The sequence below is a fragment of the Lagenorhynchus albirostris genome, chromosome 14 (genome assembly GCF_949774975.1).
Source record: "Lagenorhynchus albirostris chromosome 14, mLagAlb1.1, whole genome shotgun sequence".
NCBI lineage: Eukaryota > Metazoa > Chordata > Mammalia > Artiodactyla > Delphinidae > Lagenorhynchus > Lagenorhynchus albirostris.
This window is the reverse complement of record NC_083108.1, coordinates 59064073-59083069: the sequence shown is the minus strand read 5'-3', so window position 1 is coordinate 59083069 and position 18997 is coordinate 59064073. Positions and strand designations below refer to the sequence as shown.

Below are 18997 nucleotides of genomic sequence, written 5' to 3'. Positions count from 1 at the left end.
CACTTTTTGCCCTGTCATGCAATTAAACTCATGACCTTATCTATAAAATGGCAACAGTCCAACTGCTATTTAATATTGCTCATGAGTACAAAGTGTTCAGCATGGTGCCTGGCAAATAGTAAGCTTTTACTAAATGATTGTTGTATGATAGATCCCACAATTTGATATCCCCTTTGAAATATCAGCCATACGTTTATATAAGTTGTTGGACATTTAAATCCACAACCAAATGTTATCTTCTTAATGAGATACTTCATAAACAAAAGAGAGTTTTCTAGGGTTTTCTGAAAATAATGAGCCTTGGTTTCTTTGTATTCATTTATTCCAGCTGTTACTTGATGTCTTGTTTGGGACAAAGTGCTCTATCGCACAGGCTCGGGCAGACACAAAGGAAACCAATACTTGATTTCGGTACTGAAGAGGTTGATGGTCTAAGTGGACTTAAGCAAGTATCATCCAATGCGTGACGTGCGTTACGAGTAGGAGCTGAAAATAATGAACTCTGGGAGAGCTAGGAAGTGCTTCAAATATATCTGACCACTTCAAGATCATGGCATTTTTTTATGGCCAGGTAAATACACACACACACACACACACACACACACTTACCTTTCTAAGATTTTCTACTAGAACGTTTCATTTATTTTCCTAAAGCGTTTTTGTTTTTTCTTAAGAACAAAAAAGTTGGAAGCATGGATAAGCAAAATATGGTATACACATACAACAGAATATTACTCAGCTTTGAAAAGGAAATTCTAACACATGCTACAATGCAAATGAATCTTGAAGACATTATGCTAAGTGAAAGAGGCCAGACACAAAAGAACAAATACTGTATGATTCTTGGGAATCCCTGGCACTCCAGTGGTTAGGACTCGGTGCTTTCACTGCCGAGGGCCGGGGTTCAATCCCTGGTCAGGAAACTAAGATCCCACAAGCCGTGTGGCCAAAAAAAAAAAAAAAAAAAGCAAATACTGTATGATTCCATTTACTGTAATATATGAGGGACCTAAAGTAGTCAAATTCATAGAGACAGAAAGTAGGATGGTGGTGGCCAGGGGCTGGGGGAGGGGGAGGGGGAGTTAGTGTTTAATGGGTGCAGGGTTTCATTTGAGAAGGTGAAGAAAGTTCTGAAGGTGATGATGATGACGGTGGCACAGCAATGTGAATGTACTTAATGCCACTGAACTGTGCACTTAAAAATGGTTAAAATGGTAGTTTTCGTGTTAGGCATATTTTACCCCAATAAAATAAAAGAATAAAAGTATTGGTTTTGTTTAGCACACATGGTTAATCATTTCCATCTGTAACAGTGTTCTGGTTGTCTGCTGTCTCAAGGGCTCTTTTTACCTCACTTTTCCTGGCCATTTTAAACAATATTGGGGATCTGAGCTTAGGCTCACTCCAATCTGGGTTCAATTCCTGGCCTTTCACTTCTAAGGGGATAAACAACTAGTTACCTCCCAGGGTTGTTGTGAAAATTAAATGAGGTGATACTTGTAAATGGTTGAGCACAATACCTGGCACTCGTAAGTGCCCAGTAAATGTCACCATTGCTGTTATTAACTTCATAATTGCTCATTCTTAGGCATGCATGAATGTCCATTTTTGGCTCCCTTTTTAGAGGTTATATAGCTTGGGATAACTAGAATCATAACTTTATCTAAAGAAAATAATAAATCAAAAAAAATTGAACTGTCACCACTGGAGACTCAATAGCACAATCTGGCAGAGTTACTCCCAAAGGAATTCTCTTTAGTTCTCCTGTTGAACTTTGTGCTGTTGCCTAAGTCTGGACTATATCTCATCAGCATATTAAGTTCCTAGTCATGAGATTAAAAAATAGGAATATGAATGCATTTGGGGGGGGTCACCTTTTAATGCAGATATAAATAAGGACCTGTAGTCCTCAAGGAGTGGTTTATGCCTGTAGCCCGAATGAAGGCTGGGTGACCCCAGGATTAAGTACAAACCCAGCCTAGCGGGGCCTGAGCAGTCACCAATCAGGAACCTGAAAAGTTCATTCTAAACATGGATGTGATGTGTTCACTCACCACAACCGGAGCACCTGCGAGGTGGGTGGGGACCCTAGAGTCACGGTTCATTCAAGTCAGTGTGGAGGTATGGCCGGACCCCACTGACCCCCATGGACTCTCTCACCTGGAGAGTTTGTACCATGAAACATGTACACCAAGTTCATAGCACAGCGTGATAGAGGAAGCATCCAACACTGTAAATGTCCTTAGCATTTTACTTGGTACCATGGCTCTAGCCATTGTCTATTTGTTATAGGTTTATTAGCAGTTGAAGCCAAGTACGTAGATTTAATTTTAGTCCAATGCAATTACATGGCTATATCATGGACACTCACTGAGCTGCTTCCTCAGATGGAGGATCTCTTTGGAATTAAAAGGCTCTGAGACAGATGCAAACTATTATATATAGAATGGATAAACATGATCCTACTCTATAGCACAGGGAGCTATATTCAATATTCTATGATATACCATAATGGAAAAGAATATTTTAAAAAAGAATGTATATATATGTATAACTGAATCACTTTGCTGTACAACAGAAATTAACATTGTAAATCAACTATATTTCCATTTTTTTAAAAAGGCTCTGAGGAATTTAATTTATCCTAGCCTCAGTGGTTCACAAGATTTTACTTCCTTACAGATGTGATTTTAAAAAACTACTGGAACCCTTGAAAACACACATGCATGGCTTATCTTTTTCACACGCTATTTACTTCCCCCCACCTCCCTTTAAGTGACTGACCCCCAGGGCTGGAGCCTGCTGGCAAAGACACGTGACACACATATCCAGGCTCCACTGCAGCAGCCATCCCCTGCTCTGGCCGGTTTCACCTTCAGGACAAGCGAGAGTCAGCAAGCAGGCTGAGCCGTCAGCCAGGATGCTTCTTCCCCTTTGTCCTGGCCCAGGTGATTTGACAAGCTCAGACAAATAAAACGAACACGTGGCAAACGGGATATACTTATTCCTATTTTTAATCTGGCCGAAGATCAAGAGAATCATGAATTTTGAAGGACTGTCAAGCTAAAGAATGGAAATGAAATCACAATTCAGATGCGAGCTGTGGATTTTAACGTGAATGACTCGTCCTTTAAGTTTCTGTAGTTCCGTGTAAAGTACAGCCTGGATAATGTGTGGTTTATCACTCATGCATCTTACTAGTTTGGTTCAGTTTCAGAAGAAATACATTAAGGTGTGATTAGACTGTGCCTGCCCGGACGACCTAGTAATCGTGGAAATGAGTACATAAATTCCAGAATTTATATTTACATATAAATTACTGCATGTTAGCAGTGTAGTAAAGGATGCTTTGTCCCTGATTGTACATTCTCTTTTATGAAACTATGCGATGACAGTTACACACTCATGGCCCAGGAAAATGACTGTCAGGTGGATGTGTGGCCATAAGGGGCCAACTGTAAGGCACCCTTAAGCCAGGACTCTGAGGTGAGGAAAGGCTGAGGGGCACACACAGGTGGCATTTCAGATCTCCGGTATCCATGTCAGCTGAGACTGGCCCAACAACCCTAGGAAAGTCTGGGTACCTCCTTCTCCGCATTGTATAGTGACCTGAGTCAATGGCCAGAGGTCCCTCTGGGCAGTCCTGAGGGAATCGCACAGTGTTTCTTTCCTTCCTCCTGGGGACTTAGCCATCTCTTCCACCAGTGGATTCTGGACTGAGCACAGGAACGTGGCTTTTTATTGGGGCAGCTCCCCTCGGCTAACTGCTCCTCTGTTCCCGCACGTACCCTTTCACCCATCCAGGGTGAAGTCCCAGAAATGCCTTCTGTTCAAACACCACCTTGCAATCTCCTATTTTCCTATAGCCTTGTCTGCCTTCCAATGAATGTGTTAATGAACATTTATAGGTCATCTTTCCGAATGGATAAAGAAGATGTGGTACATATATACAATGGAACACTACTCAGCCATAAAAAAGAATAAAATAATGTCATTTGCAGCAACATGGATGGACCTAGAGATTATCATACTAAATGAAGTAAGTCAGACAGAGAAAGACAAACTCCATATGATATCACTTATATGTGGAATCTAAAATATGACACAAATGAACTTATCTACGAAACAGACTCTCAGACATAGAGAACAAACGTGTTGTTGCCAAGGGGGAGGGGAGGGGAGGGAGGGAAGGGTTGGGAGTTTGGGATTAGCAGATGCAAACTATTATATATACGATGGATAAATAACAATGTCCTACTGTATAGCACAGGGAACTATATTTGATATTCTGTGGTAAAGCATAATGGAAAAGAATATACATACATATATATATATGTAAACTATGCTTTGTCTTTAATCAAGGGACAGCAAAGACAGCAAACCCCATTACAGGATTAAACATCTTGTATTTCAGATGGACTTTTTGGCCACCCATCCTATGACTTAATTTAGAGTGAGATTGGTAAACATAATCTAGTTACAGCCATCCAGTTTCTCAAACTTTCATAAGCAATACAGTTTCAGATTTCTGGTGTAGCCCCATGACCTACTTAAGAAATCATAAGTGTAAGTGCAATAGCTAGGGCAGCACTCAAATGCCAAGATCTTGTCCACCCTGACTACGGCCCTTGAACCCAGGGTGACCCACCTCTGCACCATACCTGTGCCCCACTCATCCCTGGTTGTCCCAGGTGACAACCTCCTCCACTTCCCACCCCTTGCCCCGTCATCTTCCCTGAGCGCATCTTGTTCCCATGTCCGGTAACCAGGTTCTGACTTTTTTACCCACAGATCACCCTTATGGCTTCAGAAACTTCTGCAGTCCCCTCCCGGTTTCTTGGGTCTCATCTTCACTGCTTCATTTTCAGCTTGTTGGCATCCTCTGCTGCCTGAGATGAGAAACCTCTGCTTGCCCTTGACCTTCAGGAACTCTCCATGCCCCTGCTGGTCAGCTCAACTCTTCCCTCCTGGAGAGGGGACGTTTGGTTGTGTTTCACTTGAATTGTTGGAAAGGCATCGAATCTCCATCCAAGAGAATAAACAAGGGTTATCAAGATCTCACATTTAAGCAAGTCAATGAGGTAGAGAAGAATCCTGAGAATTAGAAATCAATTTATTAATTTTAATTGGAAACAGAGGAGTTTTTGGTACCCCATGTACCTGTAAACAGTTTTCCCAGAGGATGGCCTGTGGTTTCCAAATATTCACCTCATTCGAAACAGTTTCTCTGTCAGTTCTGAATAGAGCTCATTTCTGACGTATGCACCCATCTTTCTGCCTTCAACCTGAATATCAACTCTAAACATGTTTAGTGTCTGAACCACACATAATAAATCTTGGCCCCTTTCTTTTTACAGCACACAAGGAAAGAATCGGTACCATGGATGGGGCTTGAAGAGGAGGCACAATGGCTGCTGGTACGCAACATATACATCTACCCATTTTATTTTAGCATTTTTACATCTATAGACATATATGAATGTAGCAATCCAAAATAAAGTGGGATTATAATTTGGCTTTGTAAATGCTTTTTTAAAAACCTCAGATGCAAAAGCAGAGATTATTTGAAAGTAATCATCTTTATCATACGAGTGATTTCACCCTCAGAGGGAGAGATCAAATTATTTAAGGGGATGGACACGGGGAGGAGCTCACTCAAATCCACTAATGTTGAATCGTTTCACTGAGAGGCTGCTCCAGTTCCAGTCATGACAACACACTATAGGCTGGCCCTTGTTAACTGGCATGATTTAAAGGAAATCTTCTTTAAAGCTGTCTCTGGGAGGCGGCTAGCCTCTTCTGACATTTCTGCACTGAGAATCATTAGCTGACTGGTGACTTCCTCCAAGTTGTCCTAATGTCCCTGAAAGATATTGATCTATGAGTCATTAGACCTGCATTTAGCTTTGCCTTTCAAAGACCATGGGGCACGGAGAGAGAAGCAGCCCTTCTGTCCACCCTCCTCAAGCCCCACCAGTAAGTGGTCTCCGAAGGCCGGAGACCCCCCGGGGTGCTTAGTGAAAGCAGCAATCAAGTCCACAGACACCTTCGATGCCAGAACGACCCTGCTCCTCTCCGAGCTTCCCATGCCAGGTCTCACTCTTGCTTGAAGTCGCCATCTTAACCTAAAAGAAGATGACTCAACATGTGAGCATAAAAGCACTACACTTCCTATCCATAGGCGACAGAATGATCACATTTTCTTTCAGTTTTCACAATTCACCTTCTTCCGTTTCAATCACTGCCTTTTTACCAACCTTAACTTCATGTGCACCGCTTTCCATTTTTTCATATTCACGTCAATCATTTTTTTCCATTCTAGAATTTGAAAAAATCCTGATTTTCCTAAACCGTGAGGCTTTACCTGGATCCCTGCTATGCTGATCCCAGTGTGTGTCATTGTTGCCCTGGTTGACACTTTTTACCATGGGTGTTGAAGGATCTCCTGATTAAGGAGTCACTATTATTTCAGAATTTGCAGCCATCTTCTCCTTGTACTTTTTGGTTTATTTTGTTTTTTAGTTAACTTCTATCTCCATAGAATGTACCATTTCACAGTTCCCTTGCAAGATCTTAAAAACCTGCCCCAGATCACAATGGAATTCTCTAAGCAACAATATACCACATCTTTTCCATATTTGCTAAGTATAATTTATTTGAACATTTCTGCCTCAAAAAGACAAACGTGTTGAGAATCCAAGGAACAGTCTGTATAGATCCCCACTATGAAATCAAATTGCTCATACAGAAAAATAAATTTCTAAAGCATCACTTAGACCCCAAAACTGTCTTACCTTGTTCATATCCTTTGCATCTTTCTGAGTATCTAGTTGCTAAGTGTTTCATGCTGTCTTTGGATTCATATTCCGTATGCCATCTTTGGCGAAACTCAAGTGTTACCATAAGATAACTTGTCATTTGAATAAGGCACGGAGTGTATTGATTTCTAAGTCCTATAGATACAGACTTAAGGAAATCAGACTGGATTACAATGAAATGAGAAGGGGTGTTTGAAAGGCACTGGGTAAGTGCACAGCATCTTCTTATCAGGTTGGGAATTGATTGACGCTGACCACATTCTTGGTGTAGCCCTTGGTCCAAGGCAGTGTGTCCAACGTCATCGCCATCCCCTGCAGCAGACACACGAGTCTGCCCAGCACCTCTTCCCTCCTCCCCCTGCCCCCGTGGTCCTGCTTAGCTTTGATGCTTTCATGGCACTGACCCAGGCCTGCAAGGTCTCCCCCAAGTACTCAGGATGGTACAGGGATTGGCATATGACTAGACAGTCAGAGTCTTCCCAGGGACTTTGATTTATTAGGAAACAGGCTCACTTTTTATCTGTGTTCACAAGCCAGCGAAGCAAGTGATGCTAAAATCAACACGAGCAGCAGAGCCAAGAGGTGGAGAACATCAGGTCCTGATGCTGTTGTTTGAACACTCATACCCACCTGAAGCAGTTTGTCCCCCTAGAATCTCCACTTTCAAGATCCAGTACTCCCTCCATTTTTGCTGGAGCAGGTTTGAGTTGGGTTTCCGTCACTTGCCACCAAAAAGCGAATATATCACCTACCCCCACGACACCCAAGATCACCAAGGCAGTTCATCTCCAAAAGAAGAACTGCTACTGATTTAGTCTCTATGACCATCTGTCCTGGAAAGCCGGGAAGGCCCAGAGTGCACAACTGGAACACAGAACCAGAGCATCCGTGACCTTGGGCCAGCGTGCTCACTCCCCTTTGCTTTGTCCTTCCAAATTTTATATTTCCCAGCAGTTTCTAAGCAACTGGGGTCTCCAAAGTACTCTATTAATTGTTTGTTTGTTTTTCTTCTATTATAAGTAAGCGGAAAAAAATAGAATGAAAGAAAAAATATGCATACAGAGAGAGCCAGTGACAACACTTGATGCTTTTTATTCCATTTTCAAATAAAATAGGGATCATCCTGTTCTTCGTATTTGGACCTTTTTATTCTCTTGTTTCCATTTTTCATTTCTGAGTGAATTTGGAAGAGCAGAGTCCTGCTTTCCTGGTCCCCATATGCCTTATAAGCATTGACTGGGGGAAGGAAGGCCCTCTGTCTAGCCAGACCCTTAGAAGGCATGTAACCCAGACCCCACAGCCTGCTCCAGGAGGACTCTGGCCTGTAGCCCTTGTTAAAGCAACTAAACAAGGAGCCCATTAGGCAGAAGTGGCTCCAGGGCTTTGGTGGCCTGTGCAAGCCAACCAAAACCAAAGCCTGAGATGCCTCACGGGTAAGAAATTGAAACCTGAGGATCACAGCCAACCAGGCTTCAGGCTGCAGCAGTCCAACCATTTCCTTGCTTTGCTTCCCCACCTTCTCCGTGTCAGTCTTTCCCCAGCTCTTGTCGGCTGAGCCTCCCAACCATTAACGGTTTGGCGCTGCCCAACTGGAATCAGTTTTTTGTTTGTTTTCTTTTGTTTTGTTTTGTTTTTGCGGTAGGCGGGCCTCTTCCGTTGCGGAGCACAGGCTCCGGACACGCAGGCTCAGTGGCCATGGCTCACGGGCCCAGCCGCTCCGCGGCATGCGGGATCCTCCCGGACCGGGGCACGAACCCGTGTCCCCTGCATCAGCAGACGGACTCTCAACCACTGCGCCACCAGGGAAGCCCTCAAATTCTTTAAAACATTCTAGATCAGCAGAAGATAAGACAGTGGCTGACAGGGAATGGGGGGAAATGCAGAGTTGTCGTTCAGTGGGTATAAAATTAGTTATCCAGGATGAATACGTTCTAGAGATTTGCTGGACAGCATAGTGTCTGTAGTTAATATGCTATAGTACACTTAAAATGTGGTAAGAGGGTAGATCTCATGCAAAGTGTTCTTAACACACACACACACCAAGGAAAGGGACACACAGGGAAAGTTGTGGAAACAGATGATGGGTAGGTTTATTACCTCAATGGTGGTGATGGTATCACGTGTGTATGCATATGTCCAAACTCACCAAATTGTATATATTAAATATATGCATATATGCACAATATATATGTGTATACACACACACACTCTGAGACATCTGAGAACAGGTATCAGAAACCCAGTTACCGGGATGACAAAGCAGGAACTCTGCTACTAGGTTGCTGATGTCATAATGGCACCAAGGATCACACTAATTTAAACTTGAACCATAAATCTCTTGGTCTGAGAAAACCAGAAGCTTTGAGCTTTTTTGTGAGCCTGGATCAGTAGAAAGAAGCCTGAACTTGAAATCTGGAAACATGGCCTTGGTCTCAGCTCTGATACCAAAGAATCCCCTAGATGTTTGTGGAGCCCGTGACATTTCCTGAGGCCTCCATAGCACTTCCCGCACATGAAGGAGGTTAGACATATGTGAATCCTTCAAATTCTTTACTTTCTTATCAGATATCCCAAAGGTATGTGAACATCAGAAATTTCCACTCATCATTAAAACATGTCCTTCTACAGAAAAACTGTCTAAATTTCCAGCGTTGCCACTAGGATTACACGAGCTGAATTTTCAAGAGTGAGTGAAAAAAAAAATCAAGATTAAAAAATAGGGGACAACTGGACTTCCAATATCTCCACCAAAGGAAATTCTAATATCAACACTGTCCCATCAACAAGAACACAGTCACAATAGGCGTTAGGGCTTTGACTGCTTTTTGGAAGGGGTTGAGCTACTGTTTCTGATGCACATGCAGGTGCCACTTGGACACACACTTTTGTTACCCCTCATCTTTTTTTGTAAATAAAAAATCACAAGCTATGAACAGCCGACTGTTCCTAATGCTTTTGGAACACACAATCACTTTAATGCTGTAATGAATGTCTCGAGTTTTTCCTTAAGGGCACCAGAAAATTCGCCCACCTTTTCTTCTTTTTTATAAAACTGAAAGGTTGGGACGCAAACGATATTGCAGTCTTTCGCCAGCCCCTCACACTCATCAGCGTCCACTTCCAGGAACACCACATCCTTGTGCTTCATGGACAGGGACCGGAAAAGGGGCTTGATTGACCTGCAAGGCCTGCACCACATGGCCGAGAAGTCCACAGCCACCAGTCTCTCCCCAGCTTCCTTCAGCGCCACCTCGAAGTCTTCCTTGCTCAGGATCACCTTCACCAGGTCCTCCTCCAGGACCTCCATGGCTTCATCTGCTGACTGCAGGTTGCCTTCTATTGGCTGGATGGTGTCTTCTAAGGACTTGGGGGTGTCACCCTCCTTGGGCAGAACGGTTTCGGCTGAGGACTTGGGGGCATCACCCTCCTTGGGCAGAACGGTTTTGGCTGAGAACTTTAGGGTGTCACACAGCTTGGATAGAATGGCTGAGAGCTTGTGGGTGTGGCCCTGCCCGGGCAAAATGAATTTTGCTGGAAAATTGGGGGTATTGCCCTGCTTGGGCGAGGTATTTTTTTCTGAGGAACTGGGGATGTCAGCCTGCTTGCACAGGATGGTTTTGAGTGGGGAACTGGGGGTGTCACCCTTCTTTGGTGAAATGATTTCGGCTGGGGAGTTGGGGGTGTCAGCCTGCTTGGGTGGAATGATTTTGGCTGGGAAATTGAGAATGTCACCCTCTTTTGGTGGGATGGTTTCTTCTGGGAAATTGAGGGTGTCAGCCTGATCAGGCAGAACGGTTTGGGTTGGGGAATTGGGGGTGTCAGCCTGCTTGGGGGGGATAGTTTGGGCTGGGGAGCTGAGGGTGTCACTGCCCTGCTCAGGTGGGAGTGTGTCCATGGCCTGTAGGACTTCAGACCGCTCCGCAGGTGTGTGTTGAACGTTGCTGACCTCATGGACAAAGGCCTCCCGGGTGTGTGCTGGGACCAGGAGTGTCACATGGCTGGATAGAACCTGTAATGATGGACTTTCTGAAGAAAAGGGTAAAAAAATAAAAATGCCAAAGAAGAAACAAAATAATTCTGATCATCTACTCCAAGGAAGACGGGTGTCATTCTCAGAGCTCGTGAATGTAGTCTTATAACAGATGTATTCATTTGCATAATCACATTCAGCAGAAGGCCAAGCAGCATGCGATTACATGTAATCTTCATGGAGGTGTTTTGTTTAACTACAACTTTGTCTGCTTAGTGCGACACTGCAGCCAACCCCCTTAGCGCATAGGTTCCCCTTCCCTCCCCCTTACCTGTAGCCTCACCTTCATTCATGTCTGCCTGATTGACTGGCCTCATTTCCGGTTCTTCCGGGGCTCCAGCTTCATCACTTTCCATTTCCGGTCCTTGTCGCAACCCACCCCTACTTCACAGATGCCTCACAGTGCCAGCGAGGGCATCCCCTGCAACCTTTTCCAACTGAACGTCATACAAGGAGTAACAACTTGTATCCGGGTGGTGCTCACAGCCGGTTTGCCCTCTTTGTTCTCACAAGGGTCCTCCTTGACAGTTTCATGACAGCCTGGGTTTGGGGGCTGCTCTGTGCATGAGGCTGTGCCCAGTGCCTGAAATGAATTCACAGCCATTATTTCCTACGACACAACACACCACTGAGGTAAGTCCCATTATGATCCCCACTTTACAAGTGAGAAAACTGAGTCTTAGAGAAGTTATGTGACCCGCTCAAGGTCTCAGAGCTCATGGGGGGGCAGGTTCCGAGCCCATACTCGGAACACTGGGCTGGGCTGGGCTGCTTGCCGGATGCCCTGGCCAGGGTGGGTAACTTGAGATCACCTCTCCTGCCCTCTCCCTCTAGGATCCCCAGCTCCTGCTTTCTCTTTATGACTCACCCACCATAACCATCAACATCCTCTTAACCATGTTACCCTCTTCTGCAAAGTCCTGCGTGCTGGTCAGATGTCCGGTTTGGACACTGGGAAGGGAGATTATGACACAGAGGGGTTCCCTAACTGAGAAGAGGCAGAAGTGAAAACATCACCCCCACCCGTGTAGACCAAGAACCAAGAGAACAGTACCTGTGTCCCATCTCCAGGTAGAAACCTCAGCACGGACACAGATTAGCTGTGTTCAGAGGAAAGCTGGAAGCAGGGGAGGATTTGCCTCCTGCTCCATCTGGAAGACCAGGGAGGGCCCATGTCCACATGGCAGCATGGGTCACAGGCAGATTCTTGGGCCAGGGATCAGGAAGTCTTCACACCCTGGGGCGGGGCCGTGAGTGATCTAAGACCAGAGAACCAGCAGAAGCTCAAGGAAGAACAAAGAAGCCACAGTAGAGGTGGATCTGCGGTCAGAGGCAAGGAACAGAGGCACAGGCTCGAACAGTGGGTGACAGCACGGGGCCCCAGCCCTAGACAGGATCTACCGTCCTTAGCAGTTCCCAGTTCAGGGACCAGGCCAGACCAGCCACTTCACATGGGGACTCAGTAAGAGGTGGCGGGCCCAGGGACAGCTCATCCACACAGCCTTGTGCACCCACATATTATGGAGAGGGCAGGAATCAGGAAGACTGAGCTGCCCCCAGAATAAAACCATGTTCCTCAGACCGAAATTCCACAAATGGGCAGAGACTGAATTCCATGCCCCTTCTCCTCACCGTCCCTCCCAAAATCCCTCTGAGATCAGGCTCGTGGGGAAGAGTAGACGCCTTGTAGGAAAATTTTAAGGTCTCATTATATCTGCACATCTTAGTAAAAATCTGTGGAGGAAATCTGTGACCCCGTGACATTCATACTTGGGGATCTGAGTTGTGTTTTAGGTTCGGCAGGGTTTTTCCAATTATTTCTACTCTTCATTCTGAAATTCAGATGGATTCAAGGCAACTTGAAATATCGATGCTGCTGAATAATTTTCACTCAACTTGTCCTAAAACGTATTTTTTTACCTTCAGCACAAGCTCATCCCCAAACTGCTCATGAACCCTTATGTCAGTCATGGTTCTGTCAGTGAAACAATCAGCTATTTTAGGCATAGAAAGATCTGTCTAATCAGAAAATAGCTGGGAAAGCTGCTTTTGGGTGAGGTGTCCAGGAATGATTCCCAGAAATAGGAACAATGCCGCAGAACTGGCCTGCCAGGGGGGCTGCGACCTCCTTTTGGAGGATAGCAAACACGCAGGGCAGGTGGTCAGGAGCAGGGGCCCCAGCCACTGGTGGCAGAGAAGGAGGCTGGGCCCAGATGAGGGGGATTTGTCACCACAGGTGACAGAGCTGCAATTTTATTTAATTTGCAATGGGTGTCCCAGAAAGCTTTGAGGAAACATGATCTGATATACATTTTAGCAGATTCACTGTTACCATTTATTCAACCATAGATTTGAGGGCCAAAGACAGAATTCAAAGAGATCTGTTAAGAAACGATCGCATAGTTGAGAGAGAACATATTGAAAGTCTCAACTGGGACAGTGGAAAGAGGGTTCAGGGTTGGAGAAACTCCAGACATAGAATTTACACTGTTCGATAAATGCTTGAGAGGAGCTGAAACTGAATCTCGAACGTGGAGCCTGGGCAGCTGGGAGAAAGCAGTGCATGAGACACACAGGTAACAGGGGAACGGGGCCTGCGTGCCCAGAGGGGCATCATACCTGAGGCAGCACATCCACCTGGCAGCTGGAGATCAAGGTCTGATCTCCGGAGAAACGTCAGGCCAGACCACCATGTGGAAGACAAACACCCAGAGGTGATAGTTGAAATCCTAAGATTGCAGGCGATCATTAGGAAGGGGTATCAATGGAGGAGGGTTAGGAGCACGGATTTGCAGGAAGCACCTGCATTTGAGCAGGTATGTGTAAAGGGGGAGGAGCCAGGAGAGCCTTGGAGCCCAGGCCAGAGGCCAGAGAAGGAGCATCAGGTGGTAAGTCAACAGCCTCCGGTGCCCTTGGGGAAGTGGGGGGAGTGAGAAGAAAGAGGGCAGTGGTGGGGCAATTAGGTACCTAAATTCAGGTGAGGAGTGAATAGAAGGTCACGGTTCTCCTTTAAGAATTCAATTAGTGTGAAGGAAAGACAGGGTAGCTTGATGGGGAAAAGGAGAAGTAGTTTATCAAACCTAGTGACAGTTTATGCATATGTGTAAGTGAACAAGAGGAGAAAACAGTGCAGAGGGAATTTTAAGATGGAAGCAAAAAAAAAAAAAAAGCTTGGGACATACTTTAGAAGTGAGTTGGGATCCTTTTCTGAAGGAGCAAAAAAGGAGAGAATAGGTACAAATCCGGAGAAAACTCAAGGTAAAGGCGAGCAGAGAACACTAGCCACGCTTGGGTGATCCGGGCCCACTTGGGGACAGGGTTTGGGGACTGGGTTCTCTGAAGGAATTCAGTGCCTCGGGCCCTGTAAAGTCAGACGTGTCAGACGCTGATCCAGAAGCCATTTCAAAAAGCCAGTGAAGAACTTGAGTCCCGGCTGAATGATGGGGTCAATGTCAAAGTCAGGGACAAGGAAAAGATACACGAAGCAGTCTGAGCAGTGGGTGGAGGGTCAGCACACCCGCAGTTGGGATCAGGTAATAGTTGAGTGAAATCTCGTTAATCGTGATTCAGCTCTGCCAGCCTGAGCTGCTTAACCCTTGGGTCCCCGGCCAGCAACTCCTCTTGAGATGCAAGAGTGGTAGCCTGGCCTCAGCATGGTGGGGGGCTGTCCTGCTCCCCAATTAAGCAGACCTCAGAAGGCCAGCTGAACCCTCTGTGCTCCTCCTGCACAAGTGAGAACAATCGTGCATCCTTCTCAGATTCATGTTGTGGATAAAATGAGATACAGTTTGAAAGGATTTAGCTCATGGGAAGCATTCAGTGAATGTGGATTTCCTTTCCTTCATTCTTTTATTTTTACAGTCCTTATAATGAGAGTAAAGAAAGGGGAAAATAGGGCTTCCCTGGTGGCGCAGTGGTTGAGAGTCCGCCTGCCAATGCAGGGGACACTGGTTCGTGCCCCGGTCTGGGAGGATCCCACATGCCTCAGAGCGGCTGGGCCCGTGAGCCATGGCCGCTGAGCCTGCGCGTCCGGAGCCTGTGCTCCGCAACGGAAGAGGCCACAACAGTGAGAGGCCCAAGTAATGAAAAAAAAAAAAAAAAAAAAAGAAAGGGGAAAATAGAAAGTCGTCAAAGGTACAAACTTCCAGTTAGCATATGAGTCCTGGGGATAGAATGGACAGTGTGGTGATGATAATTAATAACACCATGTTGCATATTTGAACGTTGCTAAGACAGTAGATCTTAAAAGTTCTCAGCACAAGAAAAAAAAATTGTAACTATGTGAGGTGACAGATGTTAACTAGACTTATTGTGGGTGATCATTTCCCAAGATATACAAATATGGAGTCATTATTGTACATTTGAAACTGTTATGTGTTAATTATACTTTAATTTAAAAAGTTAAATTTGGGACTTCCCTGGTGGCACAGTGGTTAAAAATCCGCCTGCCAGTGCAGGGGACACAGGTTCAAGCCCTGGTCCGGAAAGATCCCACATGCCGCGGAGCAACTAAGCCCATGCCACAACTACTGAGCCTGTGCTCTAGAGCCTGCGAGCCACAACTAGTGAGTCCGCGTGCCACAACTACCAAAGCCCGTGCGCCTAGAGCCCATGCTCCGCAACAAGAGAAGCCACCACAATAAGAAGCCCGCGCACTTCAATGAAGAGTAGCCCCCGCTCACTGCAACTAGAGAAAGCCCGCATGCAGCACTGAAGAGCCAACACAGCCAAAAATTAAAAAAAGTTTATTAACAAAAAAAAGTTAATTTTTTTTTTCTTTTCTTTCCCTGTGGTACGCGGGCCTCTCACTGCTGTGGCCTCTCCCGTTGTGGAGCACAGGCTCAGCAGCCGTGGCTCACGGGCCCAGCCGCTCCGCGGCATGTGGGATCCTCCCAGACCGGGGCACGAACCCGTGTCCCCGGCATCGGCAGGCGGACTCTCAACCACTGTGCCACCAGGGAAGCCCCAAAAGTTAAATTTTTTAATTAAAAAAGACAGGAGAAGATAACAGAAGCTAGCATTTGACTTCTTCCTCTCTTACCAGTCCATGGTCGTAGGCGACTTACTAACCTCCTGGGCCTCGGTTTGCTCATCTGTAGAATGGAGAGGATAATAGTATCTGCCTGATAAAGGGGGTTGTGAAAATAGAATGAGGTCATAGGATGCAAAACACCTGGGACAGTAGCTAGAGCAAAGCAGGTTGCTAAATTCGTGTTTGCTCTCGTTTACGAGCACCTGCTCCGTGCCGGGACCAAAAGAGGTACTTTCTGTCCAGTGAAACCCGTAAAGCCCACTCAGGAGGCACTGAGGGTGTTGACGTCTGTGTTCACAGGGCCCTCCCGGCTGCCCGGAGCCCCCATGGGCAGCGCTCTTCACACACACGTTCTCCTTGAATCCTGAGGACACACGCCTGCAGGGTAGGTGCTACAGCTTTATTTGGTGGCTATCATACCTTGTACGACACCTTGGGGGCAGATGTTTTCAGAATTCGGAATTTTGTTTGGCGTTTATAACAGTAATATGGTGCATCTATTATAGAACATGCAGCAGAGTCAGGGATCGAATCCTACAAGCAAACGGCAGGAATTCTGCAACCGAATATGCAGACGTTCCCCCCTCACCCCCGCCTGGTTGGATAAGTAGCTATAAATAGCATCACATCAGTTCAGGTCTGGTCTTACGGCCAAATGAGTCCGTATCAAACTTAAGAAAAAGTCCCTTCCAAAGCTTTTGGGATTCCAGAATTGTGGATGGGTGCATATGAATTATTTTCTGCATTTTATATGTGAGGAAACTGAAGCTTAGAGAGATTGACCTTCCAAACCCTCCCACAGCCAGCAAGTTACTTAAAACAATTATTCATCCGAACATTATAATAAGAAAAGGACAAAGTTGGTAAAAGTTAAAAGATTTATTAGTATGAATCAGTGTGTGTTAAACCAAAAATAACAGATACAATTGGACGATGTGGAGGGCAATGCTTTACTACAGAATATAAGGTGGAAAGGTCCTAATGTCTGCAGCAGCGTCTTCTATACATGAGAACTGGGTCCAGCCCAGACAGAAGCCCTTTACAAAAACACGAGAAAGGGAGCAGTTTACACAACTGAGCGGTGACAATGGATCACTGGGTCTGGTTTCATGGTTAAACCAGAACCTAATAGGTCTGAATGAGGCTTGGAGTCCTTTTACTTATGAGCCCACTCTTTCTTCAAGTTGCAATGAGCATGGCAGAGCAGGGAGAAGCAGGGCCCCTGAGGGGAGCCAGTTTCAGCCATCACAGGCCACGTTCCTTGATCTCAGGGGGCATACTCTGGTCACCCGAGCCTCCCTCGGTCCTCGGTGGGTCCCAGCCCTTTGCTTGGCTAAATGTTGGCTTTAGGTCTTCAGCCGTCTATGGTTTGCAAGGGAAGTCATCTTTAGCGCCCCGATGTACCACTTTCCACTATGAAAATGGCAGGTCTATTATGTGCATAGGTAGAATGTTTGCATGACCCCACTGCCATTTTAGAGATTCCCACCGGGAAATAATCCCTCTGAGAGCCCGTGCCTGCGTTACATGACACAGAGGCACGAGCCAGACTCAGCCAGTGAAATGGATCACATGTCGGCATAACAAATAGGAAATCATATTTACACATATACACACGTGTACCGCACAGGAGAGGAAGGAAAACAGAGGAAAAGAGCACATTTGGGGAAACTGGGCAAAGAATGCTGCTTGACATTTTGGAGCAACAGTCATTTCCAGGCCTTTACATGATATTGCGTGGTTATAGTTCAAAGATTAGAACAGCCAGAAAGTACTCTCAAGGCAAAACAAAGGAAGATCCGAAAGCCTCCTTGCGGACAAGGCTCGAGCACCTATCTTCAGGGAAGACGCCGTGTTCCTGTGAACGTGTGTGTGCCCAAGTGCCATCTACTCTTTCTACCAATTGCTCCAAGGACTGACTATAGACACATTGTCCCCTGATGGCGTGAATAGTTAAGGCCATACAGGAAGGTAAAAGAGTGGTTCCCACCCTCGTGGGCTTCTGGGTGGGTACCCACCTTGTGGGTGGGTAGCCTGCTGGTTAAGACCGGCTGTTTTATGCAAGATGCGAGCACCGAAGACTTGCTGGGCTGCATACCTCCTTAGCTAGGCAACCTTGTCTAGAGACAAGCCCAGGTCCTCGGGGACAGCTGGATGATGAAAGATTCCAAAATAAGCCTACATTACACCTGGAATTAGGTCATTTGAATTTGCAACCCACATTTTTTTTAAGAGGCAAGATAATCGCTTGGCCTGCAAGCAGAATCACAGTAGCCCATAATAGTGACAAGGTGAAGAAAACCCTAAAAATCCCTGCAGAGGCCCTGCCAAGACGTCCACGTGCCAACTGCTAACAGTATTTGAGGAACCCGTCTGAGAGAGCTACGAGGCACTCTTGAACCAAAAGTAAGTGTTTCCAGCGTTCGTGTCCTACGATTGTCAAGTTACTCTTGCAAGCTGGATGAAGCGGTAAGAACATCAAACTGACAACACGTTCTCGAGTTTAAAAACCCTAAATCTGAGATTTCGACCTGCTCTCTTGACTGCAGTCCACGTGAAGAAGTGTGAACTCGGCCCTGGTCTCTCAAGGACTCTCGCTTTTTTGGGTGGCAGACTCAGCGTCCCCGCCCATCCAGGGCTCAGGGGCAGAGCCTGGCAGGACTCAAGCACGGCTACTGAAAGTTCCAGGGTTTTACTCAGCTTATGATCTCTTCCCTGATTTTTACACTGTAGGTTTCCAATTAATGTTTGTTGAGCCTTGAAGGTACCAGCTGGCCCTGAGGCCATACTGCGTGATCAACCCCATCTCACCCCCCAAAAGGGCACCAATCTGCATATCCTCCCAGAATCACCTCCCAACATGAGCCCTCGGAGGAAACCAACTGCTTCTTGATCCCAGGTTTCTATGAAAGTTAGAATGGAAACAGGATTTGAATTTTCAATGGGGACGGCTTTTCCTCCTTTCCATGCCTTCTTCCCTTTTCCTTCCATTGGATTCAGACATCTTTAATTAATTGAGCGGACAGGAAACCTGAAAAGGGAGCGTTCACTGAAGTTTGTTCTCAGCCAACTGGCATTCCAGGGTTGGCCCTCTGGTTAGCCTTAATACCCACACCC

General features: G+C 45.9%; 2 protein-coding genes across 3 annotated transcripts in view; both read right to left on the bottom strand.

The window, feature by feature from the left end:
- Positions 1-9786: 9786 nt before the first annotated feature.
- TXNDC2 (thioredoxin domain containing 2) lies at positions 9787-11204 on the bottom strand. Its single transcript, XM_060170512.1, has 2 exons — positions 11120-11204; positions 9787-10895 (listed from the first exon to the last, which is right to left on the bottom strand). Exons 1-2 carry the CDS (start codon positions 11202-11204, stop codon positions 9787-9789), a joined length of 1194 nt encoding a protein of 397 aa, XP_060026495.1.
- An 836-nt stretch (positions 11205-12040) lies between these two features.
- RAB31 (RAB31, member RAS oncogene family) overlaps positions 12041-18997 on the bottom strand; it is a 114815-nt gene continuing 107858 nt past the window's right edge. Inside the window, exon 8 of one of the 2 annotated variants that reach the window (XM_060121287.1) lies at positions 12041-12107. The gene's annotated coding sequence lies outside the window, so the exon portion shown is untranslated. Of the gene's footprint in view, positions 12108-16744; positions 17294-18997 lie in introns of those variants that run through there. The other variant, XM_060121286.1, reaches the window with a different exon arrangement.